Consider the following 15,574-nt stretch of genomic DNA (forward strand, 5'->3'; position numbering starts at 1 on the left):
CTTAATTTGCCTCTAAGTGAAAGGGCTGAATAAAAGCTTTTAATTCTTTTTGGTATTATTCCAAAAAGGATTGGTGAAACAATTTTAAAAGACAGGAAAAGACAACCTGAGCTAGATCACTGCTATCCTTAAAATGAACCCTGTGTGTTTGTGTAGGGGACATGGGGGATGGTGACAGAACAGAGACGGTGGAAGCAATAGAGTTTTAATTTAAAGAAAATTAAAGAGGATTAAAAACTGTAAAAAGAATGAAAGTACACTTAGTGACATTGTAGCTTCAGTAAAATGGGTAAAGAAAAATAATAACAAGCAGAGTTTCTAGTCAAAGATGATAAGTTTATGCCTAGCCAAATGGAGAAGAAACCAATTTACTTTCCAATATAGTTTCTCCAAAAATGAAAATGTTTCTGACAGTTGCGAGATTTTTTTCCTGATGAATGAGACAAGAGAGAATGCCTTTCATAACAGCTGCTAGGAAATTTTTTTCTTTTTAGGAAAACTAGGTTTATACTGTTAACCCAGGGTTTCCAAAGTTGCACTCACACATAAATGGGTTAAATCGACTAATGTATAACATTTCTACCTTAGACTAAGTTTTGCTTTAATTTAAGGGACAACTATGGCTGAACGAACTAGAAGAAAATTTATGACCCAGGCAGGGTCACGGACATCACAGTAGGGATGGGAAAGGAGTACAACCAACAAAGAAAAGATTAATGTTAGACTTTTAAAGCTAGAAATATTAAACACTGCATACTAGCCAAAGAGAAACACATTTTGGTGCCCTTACAGAAGAAGGGAAAATGAGGAGTGGCAAAATTAGAAATACATTTGGATTACTTGAAGGAACAAAACACATGCCCTTTGAAGCGAACAATGGTATTCGATTGGGTGCCCAGAAGAAACTGGCATTGAAACAAAGTCATTCAGGTCCTGGAACGCAGGGAATTAAAGTTTGTAGAGTTCATTGTGGACAAAAAAAGTGATGTCCTGCATAAAAGCAAGCTCCACCATCTCCAAAATTAACAGAGGAACTTACACTCTTATTTTATACACTAGAGAAAAGCAAAGATTCCTATGTTCTCAAAACATTTTAAGGAAATACACAAATTCCACTTCTGATAAAGGACATACTGATTCTTTCCAAACTGTATTCCAGAGCTGTGGATGGCATCTTTTTTTAAGTTGAGGATTGTGTTTTATTCAGAGGACTTTCTGAGGAATTCAAGCCCAGGAGGCAATCTCTCAGATAGTTCTGAGGGACTGCTCCTGGCATCATTTTCTAAACCTGTTAGAAGAAAGCTCAACATGGAGCATAATTTGATTTTGATAAATCCAGACTTCTTCAGAAATCAGAGCACTGATTCTATCACTTGGATAAGTGTGCCACAACCATTGACATTGAAGTTATACAAGTTCCATACATTTATGGGCAAGTTTAGGAGCTGTGCACAACAAAACTATTCTAATACTGATAGATAGTCCCATCAAAATAAACTATGCTGGGACTTAGTTGTGAGGCCAACTAGCCAAGAGTGTGAATAGACTGTACAACTATGGCTAAGGAGTATGTACAATAGAAATATACTTTCCTCGATTATTCTAACCATTCAGTCTTTTCTAACTCCTTATATATGCCAAACACTTGTTCGAGGGGAAATAAAAACCTGTACTCTATCAGTACTTGATATTTGTTTATTGAAATAGCAAATAGGACTATTGCCACATTTTGTGAGATGAATCAACAGAACAGCTTCATAGGTAAAAGTCATCTAGATTTCCCATACAAGGCCCACAGAACTCTGCAGGCAGGGAAATCTTGATCCAATTTCACTTAATTTCTTTCCCTGAACCACTCAGAAAAAAACTCAAAGCCATTTTATTTTTGACTTGTACCAAAAATAAGGTTACTTCGCAGCGATAAAATCCCCTGTGGGTGAGCAGATCAAGTCTGTTTTCCTACAGTCTTCTTAACCACAAAGTGGCCTTCACTTGACTGTTTAAATTTTAATTACAAACATAATTGCACATTGACACTCACATCTGCTGTCTGGGCTCCAGTGATTGAATTGTATGTCTTCTAAGGTGTCTTCCAGGGCTGTGAGAGGCCTCTATATTACCTTATTTCACAATTCTCATCAAAAATTTCTACAAAAGATCAAAATTCCCAGTTGTACTAAATCTAGACAAAAAAGATTTCCATGCATCAAGAAGTTGTGAAATAGATGGTAGCTGTATATTAAAGGTCACATACAGCTACTGATTTACTTGGCACAAAGGAAATGCTGTGCCCATATTCAGTGGAAGTTGTCATGCAATGTCAAAAGTTTGTTCCAGATAAAAGATATAATTTGTTTTAAGAAGACTAATTTAAATAGATTGGGGTGATTTTCATACATGCTATTGTGAAATAAATGATAATCAGTAGGAATCCACTGAAGTAGTAACGTTAGAAAGTAGGTTACTTCATATGAATTAAGTCAGTATCTCATTTACACAGGGGTATGCATTCAATTAACTATGCAGTGGGGTTATGTCTAATTGCTTATGAATCTCATCTAGTTGAAATTCTATATTTAACAAATGAAATTGTTTCATCCACATGCAGATTGCATAATAAAGATGTGGAAGGTTATTTAAGATGCAAACATTTTGCTAACATGTTGCAAAAATTTACCTATAGTTAAACATTTTCAGCTAGCCTCACTTTCCAATAATATATTTCAATCAGGTTTATGACATGATGTATTGGTACTTTGTGGATGAATTGGAAAGATGTAGGTGAGGCTGACAAGCACAAGAAAAACTTTTCATCGATGGCCTGAGATCCATTAGAAGCAGGATTTTGAAGGGCAGCATGACACTTTGTAGGATTCTACAACAGGTAGGAATTATTCTCTCATTATAGTTGGTAACTCTGTAACTACTATGAACAGATTGGGCTAACTTGGGAGTCAAGTATCAATGAATTCAATTATCATACCATGAACAAAGGCAGAAGATTAAAAACCCAATGATGCTATAAAAGGGGTAAAACAAAAGGTGATAGTACAGTAAAACATAAGTGTAGAAATAATGTTAGATGACCAGTTTTCTGAGTGAAAATGTCATTTCAAACAAATTTATTTCCTTGCTTCATGAGAAAGAGCATTCTAAAAACAGTATAGCCAGCATACAATCACAATGCTGCAGGACACTGAATAAGCATGAGCTTTGGAAAAAAAAAAAAGTCACAGGGCAAACAACGGGATGGTACACTGTGAAATTTAGGAAATAGAGTTCAACAAGGAAGGAATCATATGTGGGTCCCACCAAGGGGTTATCAGTTGAGGCAGGCCATTCATGGTGTTACTTACAATAACAGAATGGAAATATTTTAGTTGATATAGGGTATTTTCATGTACTTGTTTTGGTAAATTGCAACTAACTTCACAAATCCAAATATTCCCCTAAGTCAACATTGGTGCTTCAAGTTTAGATTGTTAAGGAATTTATTTAAAGTTGGTGACAAACTGATTTGAATTGCTGCAGATGTATCACAATGGATTGTTTTGAAGGAAATTTGCTATTTTTGAAAAATGTGTTAGATTATCTTTTAGGATTTTAATTCTTCAAGTTTACTATGTCATGGGTGGTGACAAAGAAAACAAAAGCTAATACTTAAATTTGGGGGACAGTCAATAAAAATTGAATGGAAGAACGGATAGATGGGTGGATGGATAAAGGATCTTATAACTTTATCCATTAAATCTGGTGAGGAAATAATTTCTAGTGGGAGCTAAGGCCTAAATTCTAAAACAAAATATCACAAGGGTGTATTCCTGATAGTCTAATACTAGTAATATCTTATTGAAGCAGCTGAAACAATAAACAATCACTTATTTATATACTTATATGTATAAGTAACCTTAGGCTCACAAAAATATACATGTTTTAAAACAAATCTAAGGCACACAAAATACTAAAACAAGTCAATGAATTACTCTATTTTACATATTCAAGAAGCAGAAATCTACTCGACAAGATGATAGTCTATCAATGGACATTTTGTTATTTACAATCCCTTCATATTCCTTTAGTCAAAATTAGTCAAAAGCTTGAAACTGATACTTTGCACCATATATTATTTTAATATAAGTTACAATGAGTTTTCCTTTAGAGAGCTTGTTGGAACTTTTGCTTTTGCACCAGAATTGTGAGTGTTAGCGGTTGTGGGCTTCCTATGGCATTTCCAAGGGAGAAGCACCAGTAGGTTTTCCATACTCCCAAGGAATCTGACACTTTGAATGTTATAGCACCTCTGCATTTTAACAGAATCAAGTATTTCATTGAAATTCTTCTTGTTCTTTGTTTGGGCAATTACTTTTGTTTTGCTAAAAATGAGTTAATAAAGTAATGGGAAAAAATAATGGGGGGGGGGGACTAAACTAAATGGAATGCCTGTTTTCCCATTACCTAGAAGAACATGAGTTAACATTTCCCCAGAACAATATACTTAGATGAACTACTTTGGATTAGCTCTTAATGGACAAACCATGCTTATAATACCATTCCTACTGTTTGTTTACAGTGTGGGGATGTGTGTGATGATGATGATAGGGAATTTATTTTTAAAATATTTCTACAGGACATTTATTCTTATTCTGGACCAGAATGACTTTCAGAATGAATAAGGCAGTTTGGGGTGGATAAGGTTCTTGCTACTTAATTTTTGTATTTTATCACCTTGAAACTTTAGAAGCATTTGACTCTTCAGAATCCTGTTATGTCTCATCTCCTTTTGGAAACACCTTTCATGGATTATACTGAGAAAGCTGGGGTGAAAGTAAATTAGGGCCATTGTTGTTCAATAAATCAGAAGAGACCATTCTTATTTAGTTCCAAAGAAAAGTTAATCAATATTGGTAATATGCTTCCTAATTCCAATTTTAGAGAGAATTAACCATTTTTGCATGACCTAACTATTTTATATAAGTAGCTAATCTTTGAATGAGAAAGGACTCATTTAAATACAAACCATATACATGATTAGAATACATACTGCAGGTAACAAGATGGAACTCTACACAGCAAGAATAAATGATTTCTCTTGTATGCAAATATGCACAAACAACAGACAATAGGATTCTTATACTATACTATTTCAAGTTACTTTTAAAAATAGAAAGTGCTTTTAAAATATATATTTACAATTTATGAACAGCCTCCAACCATCACCAACAATAATGAATTATTTTATACAGGAAAGAGATTTTAAGAGAGAAAACATTTCATTGGTTCATTTCAAAGGAATATGCCGAGTTTCTAGCAATGATTGGAAGATGTTAGAACAATGGCACCATGAAATAATAATTCAGCTTATTTTTGTGTCGATGTGGTTAAGCACCAGAAGCTGTGTAGAGTTAACACTGTGTGTCTTAATTTTACATCATAGCACATGAACCTGTTAAAATCCTCTAAAAATGACTCGTTTCATAGTAAACAATTTAAAGCACCAAACTGAGTGATTCTACCAAGGTTAACACCTAACCAAAACATCTCTTTATGTATTTAAAACTATAAAACTTTTATTTTTGCTTAAAATGTGCACCTTCTACCAATTGTCAAAATATAGTCACAGTTAAGAAATACCCACCCCCCATTTTTTTTTTTTTACCTCAGCCTTCAAATGGGTGAGATGAAGATATAGTAAACGACAACATGACTTTCTTTTAAGAGCACCTTGAAAAAATACACTGCACTCGCAAAGGCATTAAGAAGGGGAGAAAAGCCTTCAGACCCAATGGTTATAGGGCCCCGCAACATGTGTGAGAGCATAAGGGGACACGGTGACAACATTGTCATGGGTTAATGTTAACGCTTTGTGGGAAGGAATCTGGTTAAATTCATTAACTTCAGGGGACAGTTCAGGACCCTCGTTAGCTGCCTGGTCTTTCTGCTCGGAGGCTTTAGTTTTCTTATTCTTTGCTTCTTTCGCCTCGAACTTAATCTTGTTTAGTTCGAAGCCGTGTTGGGGCTTATTCAGGTTTTTGTGCTGGTAGAAGACAAGAGAGAGGCGTGTAGGGTGATTCCGGTTGGGGTGCTCTACAGGAGTCGTGGCGTGAAGCTCTCTCCTGGCGCACTCGATCAGAACAGAGCCGTGGGCGGGCGCTATGGCCACCCCACCAACATTGGCATCCAGGAAGATGTGCTCACTGTCTGACCAATACTCAACAATGTGGGGCAGTTTCTCCTCAGCAGGTGACAGGGGGTCGTCTGATAGGGGGTCATCTGACGGAGGCTCATCTGCTTCAGAATGCTGCTCATCTTCTTCCGCCAGAGAAGAAGCAAGTTCATGAGGAGAAGGGATGAACGGGGGCTGCTGGTTTGGCTGATCAGAAGTTAGCTGCTCAGATGGACCAGTGGGAGGCTCAGAATAAGCCGGGGAATCTGTCGTGGGAGTAGACAAGGTGGAAAGAGGAACCATTTCACCAGGCTGTGCAATTTCAGCACACTCCCCAGCAGCTACGTTAGCACCACTGTGTCTTGCAGAAGGCATTGTGCAGTGGGGATTGCTACCTCTTTCTGAAAACCCGTACGAAACTGATGCATCGTTCTTAAAAGGAACTGTTGGGACCGGAGCAGTCTTAGGGGACCAGGAGAAGCCTGGAGCTAAGTGTGCCTCTTTCACTGGGTGAGGAATGGATGGGGTCGGTGAGTAGGTTTTAGTGTTGTCCGAACCTTTGAAGATAAGGTGGGGTTCAGTTTCACTTTTTATTTCAGGTTGCACAGTCTCTGTTTTATTCCCTAAACAGAGAAAAGGACACCAAATGTGAAGATAAATACAAACTACTTTTGGTAGCTGTTGTCTTTAAACAGTATTTTTAAAGAGATGTACAGAGAATAACAGAACACTGATGGTGGCAATTTGGCCAGTTTTGTTCTATTTACTTTAAGCCTGACATATGCACACGTTAAAAATTGTAGGTAGTTTACGTACGCTTTTTCACCCAATATTTTTTTCTTAAAAAATTATTTACTTTGGAAATAATCATAAATAAGTTCACAAATTTAGCCAGAAGCATATCCATTGTCTAAAATGGTAAGATATTGGAAATGAACCAATTGGCGATGAAGTAAATATTAAAACCATACATCAGAATACAGTGCAAGTGATAATATGGTGACCAAGAGCAATATTTCACTACCCAAAGAGCTGTTTAGATACATTTTAGGTATTGCATGATCTCATTTTCAAAAATGTTAAAGAAAGTAACAGTTTATAAAGATTTCTGAGTAATGAAAGCATCATAACCGGCAAGGTAATTATTAGGCAAAGAAAAGTCACATAAATAAGCTATTCCTACCCCTCAGAACAAGTGCATTTAAGCTCTGTTTCTTTCTCACCAAGTAGGTAGATCATTATTATGACATTGGACAAAAGGTGGGCCATCTGCTCTGACATATCCACACAAACGTAATATCAACTGAAAACATTTTTCTTGAGGACATTCTCCCTGTTTTGATGTTCTAATAAAATGTTTGCAAGGCAAAAGTAGTAGATTTTAAGGACCAAGAAATAGCAAAGTTGTCTTGTTTTAAAATAATTAATATAATAGTAAACATTTATCTAATTCAGAAGATCTGCAATTTTCCCTCAGATGATATAACCTGGAGACACAATAATTCTCATGTCTAAAGAGAACTTATATACAGGACCCAAGGAGCGGTATATCAAGAAATCTGTGCTACTATCTGTGGCTGCATCTACTATTTTAGAGGTTAAGTTGTCAACAAAGTACAACTCACAGGAAGGAAAGATTTAAAATATGATGAGTCTTTTATTTAATTGGAAAAACCTGTAAAAAAGCTTTCATGGGTAATATTACAAAAGGACAAGAAGTTTTAGGCCAAATATTGTGCATTTGGCTACTAATAGGGTATCTCTCTCTCTCTCTCTCTCTCTCTCTCTCTCTCTCTCTCTCTCTCTGTGTGTGTATATATATATATATATATATATATATATATATATAAAAGAATAGCATGTAAAGATGCTATTAGGAAATGACACAAAGATGAAAATGTTATGACTACTGTTTACAAGCAGCATGGAACCAGATATGTGAATCTTAAAATAAACCTAAATTAAATATCTGTAAAGTGGAACTACAAGCAAAAAGGAATGATAATTGTCCCTTGCCTTGCCTCTTCACTATCTCTATTGAATCTTTCTCAGTGTTATATAAATGTCTGCACAGTCAGTTGTCTCATCTTAAACAAACAACTTCTCTTAAAAATATAAAAATCAAAGAAGTTAAAGAATACACTGTAATTCTTAGTTTGAATGTCAGTTTAAATTAATAGTGTTTTTTAATTTTTTAGGCTCCTTGGAGGAATGGCTGATTTTAGATATGGGGCAGGATTACATAAGAGGAACCTGGAACATCTTGTCAGAACAGAAACTAAGGAAGTTACCAAAGACAATCGGGGTCATGACAAAAGAATCAGAAGCCACCTTGAAGTGTTTCTACTGATCCAAGACAGGAATTTGAATGAAAGCATATGAATTTGAAGATTTTAAAGCATTTTCAAATATAGTGGAAAAAAAAACCCCTTCTTAATATACATTGAAATATAAACTATGTTAAAAAAGACATAAGTTCAAAATGATACTAAATTAAAAAAAAAGAAAAACAATTGATCACACTGGAAGATGCTTGGGAACTAACTTGTTTTGTTAACACTGGTGAATAAAGGCAAATAGCTAAGCATTTATTCTGATTTCTTTAATCACCCACACCTCAGAATTAACAAGTTATTACAAGGACAATTTCTTTTTAAAAGAAGATTTAAAAAGTGGAAAAAGAATGACAAACTCCTAATGAAATAAAGAATATGTAATATGACCATAAGTATTTCTAAAACCATTAGGTAGAAAGCTGTTAGGGAACATTATAATCAGTCAATTAGGTTAACAACACCTGACCTAGTCTTTTTTCTTTATGCGGCATGTGGGATCTTAGTTCCCCTACCAGGGATCGAACCCGCACCACTTGCAGTGGAAGCGCTGAGTCTTAACCACTGGACCTCTGAGGAAGTCCCCTGACCTAGTCTTAACATCACAAAAAGACACACCAAACACTATGTACTTCCTGATGTGAAGAAATAGGAGTATATAAATCACAGATACTGTTCTGGCCATAGTAATTTTTTTTTTTTTAAACTGAAGTTGAATTTGCCTCTATGGACAATGGTTTCTGCTATAATGAAAAATGAAAAAATGAGGGAAAAGAAGAAAAGCAAGCTTTAAATTAAAAAAAAATGTATAGGAGACATATCAACTAAATATAATGTGTGACCTCGTTTGGATACTGATTTAAACAAACCAAATGTGAAAAACAAAAAATCAATTAGGAGACAAGTGGAGCAATTTGAACACCGATTGGTATTAAGGCGTTATTTGATTTTTGTTTGCTTGTCTTAGGTATTGTGGGTATAAAGATTCCCTCTCTTTTAGTGACACATAGAAGATGATTCAGTGGGTAAGATATGACTTCTACAATTTGTTACCAAAAACAACAACAACAACAAAAAACTGCACAAGTCATATCTTTATATTTTCATACCCATGTGGCCTGGGTAATGGTATAGATGACATAGAATGGCTATGTATTGAAAAACTTTTAAACTAGGAGTCTATGAGGGAAGTGGAATTCATTATGTAATTCACTCACTTTGTACCTTTTTTTAAATTTCCATTTAAGGAAAAAACCCTCAACTCTATAACCTTCACTCCATTCAGTTGACCCCCTTTATAGCCAACATGCATGTCTTCCATTTCTCTCCCATTTCCCTATAAACCTACTTCCTTCATTCTCACCACTGTTCTGCACTCTGCTCTAGCAGTCATCTTCAAATGTAAAGATAAAATCTCGGTTTTCCTCTCACTTGCCACAGGAGCAGCATTTGACAGGGCTGATCACTCCTCTGTGGTTTCATGCCTACCACACCACACCTTCCCAGTCTAAGCCTCTCTTGCTGGTTCGTCCACATCTCTGAAACCTCTACAAATTGAAAATTCCCAGGATTTGTCCTCGATCAAATTTCCTTTTCACCTCCTTCTCTGTGATTTCATTCACACTCAAGGCTTCAAATACCATCTCTATCCAGTTGACCTCTTAAATTTTATCTCCAGTCTGAACCTGTTCTCTGAATTACACTCTTATTCAACTGCTTACCTAACGTCTAGACTTGAATGTCTACAGGTGTCTCGAACTTTTACCATGTCCAAAAGTGGGCCTCTGATTTCCCTCTTTATCTTGCCAAATATGTCCTTCTCCCTCCTTTCCTCATGATAGTTGGTGGTTTAACCATCCTTCCAGTTTCTTCCAGCCAATAACATCAGGGTAAATCTTGACACTTTTTTTGGTCCACACTCGAGACTTAAATCTATCAGAAATCCCCAGGACTTCCCTGGTGGCACAGTGGTTAAGAATCCACCTGCCAATGCAGGGGACAAGGCATCGATCCCTGGTTCAGAAAGGTCCCACGTGCTACGGAGCAATGAAGCCCGTGTATCACAACTACTGAGCCTGCACTGTAGAGCCTGCAAGCCACAACTACTGAGCCCACGTGCCACAACTACTAAAGCCCACGTGCCTAGAGCCTGTGCTCCGCAACGAGAGGCCACCACAGTGAGAAGCACACTCACCGCAACGAAGAGTAGCCCCCACTCCCTGCAACTAGAGAAAGCCTGTGTGCAGAAACGAAGACCCAACACAGCCAAAAATAAATAAATAAAATACAGTAATTTAAAAAAAAAAAGAAAAGAAATCCCATTGACTCTACCTGAAAAACATCCAGAATCAGACATTTCTCCTGTCCTCCTCACTAGTCACTATGGTCCAAGCTCCATCAACTCTTTCTTGAGTTGTTAGGATAGCCTGTTTATGATCACCCTACTATTCTATTCTCTACCCCACTTGACTCTACTTTCAATCCAGTAACTGGGATGTTAGGTTTGAGTCAGATTATAGCCCTTCTCTATTTCTCACTCAAATATAGGCCAAAGTCTTGACAGCAATCTACAAAGCCCAAGATGAATGGCTCAGATGCCCCTCTTACCCCTCTGACCTCACATCCTACAATTCTCCCCATTTCACACTGTGCTCCAACCATACTGGCCTCTTTGCTTACATCAAGTATTCAAGGTAAATTCCCATCTCCTGAACTTTGCACTTGCCACTTCTACCTGGAATGCTATTTCTCCAAATAAAAACATTGCTGATCCTCATTTCCTTTAGGACTTTGCTCAAATGCCTCATTCTCAGTGAATCCTTTTTTGACAACCCTATTCAAATGGAATTCTTTCACAGCACTATGTCCCCTCTTATTCACTGCTACATTTCCGATACCTCGAACAGTTCAAAGTAGTGCCCAGTAATATTTGTTGAATGGACTACTTAAACTGATGCTAAGGCTGATGAAGAAGAAAAAAAAAAGCTGATGAAGTAAGACTTCAAGGAAGTGATGTCATTTTATGTATGCTGAGAAGGGGCTTTGCTTCAAAATAGCTGGGGAACAAACAATAAGAACATGTTTCGTTTTTGCTTTTTTTTTTTTAAAAAAGAATATAAATAGAGAAAAAAATACCAAGAAATACCGATGGGTCACCTTTTTGTTGGCTTTTAATTTTGGCAAGTACATAGAAATATATTCACTGTTTTAGTTTAAACTCTAAACAAACTATATAAAAATAATTGGCTAACTTGATTGGTAGATATCTGATCTAAAGTTTTTCTTTTCATAATGCCTCACTCCTAAGAGAGTGGCAAAGACAATAAAGAAAAATAAGATGCAAAGACAAGTGCAAACTGAACTGCCAGTGAAAGTTGTGCACAGAAAATTATCAGGCTCAATAAGCCTTACCTAAAAGTGGCAGCGATGAAGCCTTACTGTTGTTTGTCATTGAATTATTCTTCCGCTTGATTCGAGGAATAAATTTCTTTTCCACAGCCCTTATCTTATGTGCGAGAACCTCTGTCATCATTGCTGCTCTCTTCTTCCCAGAACGAGGAACTGGCTGAGTAAATCGTGTTCTTCTTCTGCGGTGGGGTGCGAGGACCATGATGGCCCCAGATTTGATCTTGGCTTCCATTCCGTCCCTTGAGCCAAACTCATCTGTGTCTGAAAGTTTATAAAGAGGAAGTACATGCAGCTGCTCATCTTGAGGAATAACACCAAATGAGCGGTTATCTTCTCGTGTTAAAGTGCAGACCTGATAGGAAGAAAACATGAAATGGGAACTAGAGATCCTGCACATTCACAATAGATATTCCTACCTTCTTATTGTTGCCATTGTGAAAGGGAACTGTTTTCAGTTGGTTACTGCTGGTATATTCTTACATTTTGGAAAAATATTTTATATATCAAGCCACTCAATGCTTTTCAATATGAATAACTTATCAACTGTTTGTAAGCAGACCAGTATAATGTTGAGTTGATTTTGTAAGTACATATTATACATGTTTATGCATTTTATAATATTTTAAGTCACCTTCTTTGTTACATTCCATCTTATTTCATTGTCTAAGTTAAGGAACAGTCACTGAATTGTTCACTACCTTCATATTAAATATTAACTAATAAAAAGATATTACTTTAGCTTATAAATCACACTATTTCTTTTTTTTTTTCCCACACTTTCTTAATACTTAAATAATGTGGACTTCCCGGGTGGCACAGTGGTTAAGTATCCACCTGCCAGTGCAGGGGACATGGGTTCGAGCCCTGGTCTGGGAAGGTCCCACATGCCGCGGAGCAACTAAGCCCGTGTGCCACAACTACTGATTCCACGTGCCACAACTACTGAAGCCTGTGCACCTAGAGCCCGTGCTCCACAACAAGAGAAGGCACCGCAATGAGAAGCCTGCACACCGCAACGAAGAGAAGCCCCCGCTTGACTCAAGTAGAGAAAGCCCTCGCGCAGCAACAAAGACCCAACACAGCCAAAAATAAATAAATAATTAAACAAACAAACATGAGAAGAGGAACTAAAACTTAGTTTGACGCTGAACCTAATCCAACCCGATCACTAATATTCTCTAATGAAGAGCAACTCACATAAAATGTACTAGCCAAGCATGATGTTGAATCACTCTTTGGCTAAGATTCATCTGGATGGATGTATAAAATTTCAGCATTTGGAAATAACATTGGTCTCAGAGACCATAGGCAACATCAGTGAAAAGGTGTGATAGGGAAAAAGTTGTTTTGGCTCCTTAATCTGTTACTGATAGACCTCACTGAGCAAATAAGGAAGGGAGGCTGCCTTTTGATGGATCAGACGGTACACTTCCAATCAGAATGTAATAATCATAGCTATGTCTTCTAAGAGGCCAAAATCGTGTAGTGCAGAAATAGAGGTAATCACTCTCTATTAATCTGTTTTACTAGCTAAGAAGAGAACTACTTGAAGCAAACTCATTTCCCTTATAAAAGGACTATTGCACGATTTTTCCTGTGGTCTTCTCCTTAATTTAAGATTATGTTGATTGACTTCTTGCTATGGGCATGTGATTCTTTTCATGGCTATAAACATAGTATGCACATATATGTGCAAATATTTCTTCTAAATATTTCTACATACGAGCACTAAGAACCAATATTAATAAAAAGGATGGTAAATTTGGCACGGTTCCCTCACAAAAAACCTGAAGTACAGATGGCAAGAAAGAGTAAGTTGCTTAACTTCCTATCTACCAGTTTGATAGCACAGAATGGTTGCTTTGAATAATCATGTAGTTCTACATCCCAACAAACCTACCACAATTAAATGTATAATTCAAGACTTTCAACAAAGTATTTCAGGCTGGTTCTGTAACTTTTGGGGAGCACTATCGATATATACTACGTGGAACAGACATAAAATAGGATTTGTCACAATAATCATCCTTAAGGACCTCAGCTTGAATGTACAGTGATGGAGCCTTTAGAATCAAAAGCCACCCAGGTACATACCACCGTGCTCCCATTATTCATGTTGTGAATGTCCCTGTGGGGGTGGGCACAGAAGTCTAGGCAAGCAGTGACCCCAGAGAAAGGACGACCTTCTTTCTTGCCAAGCCGACATTCTTGAGCAGCGTGTTCAAGCGCCACCTGAAAAATAATGTATGACCCATGGTTTTAAGAGATAGAAAGAATCACCTTCATAAAGTGTAAAACTCACTTTCTGATAAAGTTTATGAGTTAATTACACTTTATAATTTCAGAGATATCTGACACTACAGTATATTATTTTAGTGAATGTCTAGTTTAGTAATATTCAGGGTAAAGAATTTGAGACTACATGGATTAAAGTGGCAATCACTGAAGGCAAGGTGAGGGCATTAATACCTGCTGGGGGTAGATAAACAAGAACAGTAGCCTGAAATATTTCATTAGGAAGAAAGAATAATATAGTGCTTTGATCATGTATCTAGTTTTCAATGTCTATATAAAGTAGATGTACATATATATTCATGAACCAGTATAGAAAGTAAATTAATAACTTTTTAAAATGAAAGGTTGGAATTTAACAGAGAGCGTGTTATTCATGATAATACAAATAAATATTTTAATTTTTATTAAATATTTAAAAAAATATGGACTTCTGGTTATGTTTCTGTTTTTGTTTTTGGTTGCGCCACTCTGCTTGCAGGACCTTAGCTCACTAACCAGGGATTGAACCAAGGCCCTCGGCAGTGAAAGCACAGAGTCCTAACCACTGGACTGCCAGGGAATTCCCTATGTTTAAAATTAGGTATTTTACACACTTATTTTCTCCATTCTCTTATATATGATTTGCAATTATTTTCTCCCAATCTGTGGTGGTCTTTTCATTTTCTTTTTTAAAACAATGTGTTCCCCCAACTCAGTTTTATTGAGGTATTCCTGACATACAACGTATGTAAGATTAAGGTATACAATGTGATGATTAGATACATGTATGGATTACAAAATGATTACCACAATAAGGTTAGTGAACATTGCAATCTGTTCACATAATTACGATTATTTGGTGTGTAGAAGTGACATTTAGGATGTCTTTAAAACATTTAAGTATATAATATAGTATTGTTAATTATAGCCACCAAGCTGGACACCAGATCCCCAGGTCATATATATATATTTTAAATAAATTTATTTATTTATTTATTTTTGGCTGTGTTGGGTCTTTGTTGCTGTGCGCAGGCTTTCTCTAGTTGCGGTGAGTGGGGGCTACTCTTCGTTGCAATGCGCGGGCTTCTCATTGCAGTAGCTTCTCTTGCTTCAGAGCACGGGCTCTAGGTGCACGGGCTTCCACAGTTGTGGCTCGTGGGCTTCAGTAGTTGTGGCTCGCAGGCTCTAGAGCATAGGCTCAGTAGTTGTGGCGCACAGGCTTAGTTGCTCCGCAGCATGTGGGATCTTCCCGGACCAGGGCTCGAACCCGTGTCCCCTGCATTGGCAGGCGGATTCTTAACCACTGCACCACCAGGGAAGCCCCCCTCAGGTCGTATTTATCTTATAGGTGGGAGTTTGTACCCCTTGACCAACATCTCCCCATCTCCACCACTTC

At 37.0% G+C, this 15,574-nt stretch overlaps 1 protein-coding gene across 4 annotated transcripts in view; it reads right to left on the minus strand.

Annotated features, from left to right (window-relative positions):
- Positions 1–5,773: 5,773 nt before the first annotated feature.
- Positions 5,774–15,574, minus strand: part of TET1 (tet methylcytosine dioxygenase 1) — a gene marked incomplete at both ends in the record, with an annotated part of 124,712 nt that continues 114,911 nt past the window's right edge. For all 4 annotated transcript variants that reach the window (XM_082855114.1, XM_082855113.1, XM_082855112.1 and 1 more), the window contains 3 exons: positions 5,774–6,786; positions 11,908–12,256; positions 13,999–14,136. In XM_082855114.1, the coding sequence (XP_082711240.1) occupies positions 5,774–6,786; positions 11,908–12,256; positions 13,999–14,136 (1,500 nt within the window). The remainder of the gene's footprint in view (positions 6,787–11,907; positions 12,257–13,998; positions 14,137–15,574) is intronic.

The sequence above is a fragment of the Leucopleurus acutus genome (genome assembly GCF_964270905.1).
Source record: "Leucopleurus acutus genome assembly, chromosome: 14".
Lineage (NCBI taxonomy): Eukaryota > Metazoa > Chordata > Mammalia > Artiodactyla > Delphinidae > Leucopleurus > Leucopleurus acutus.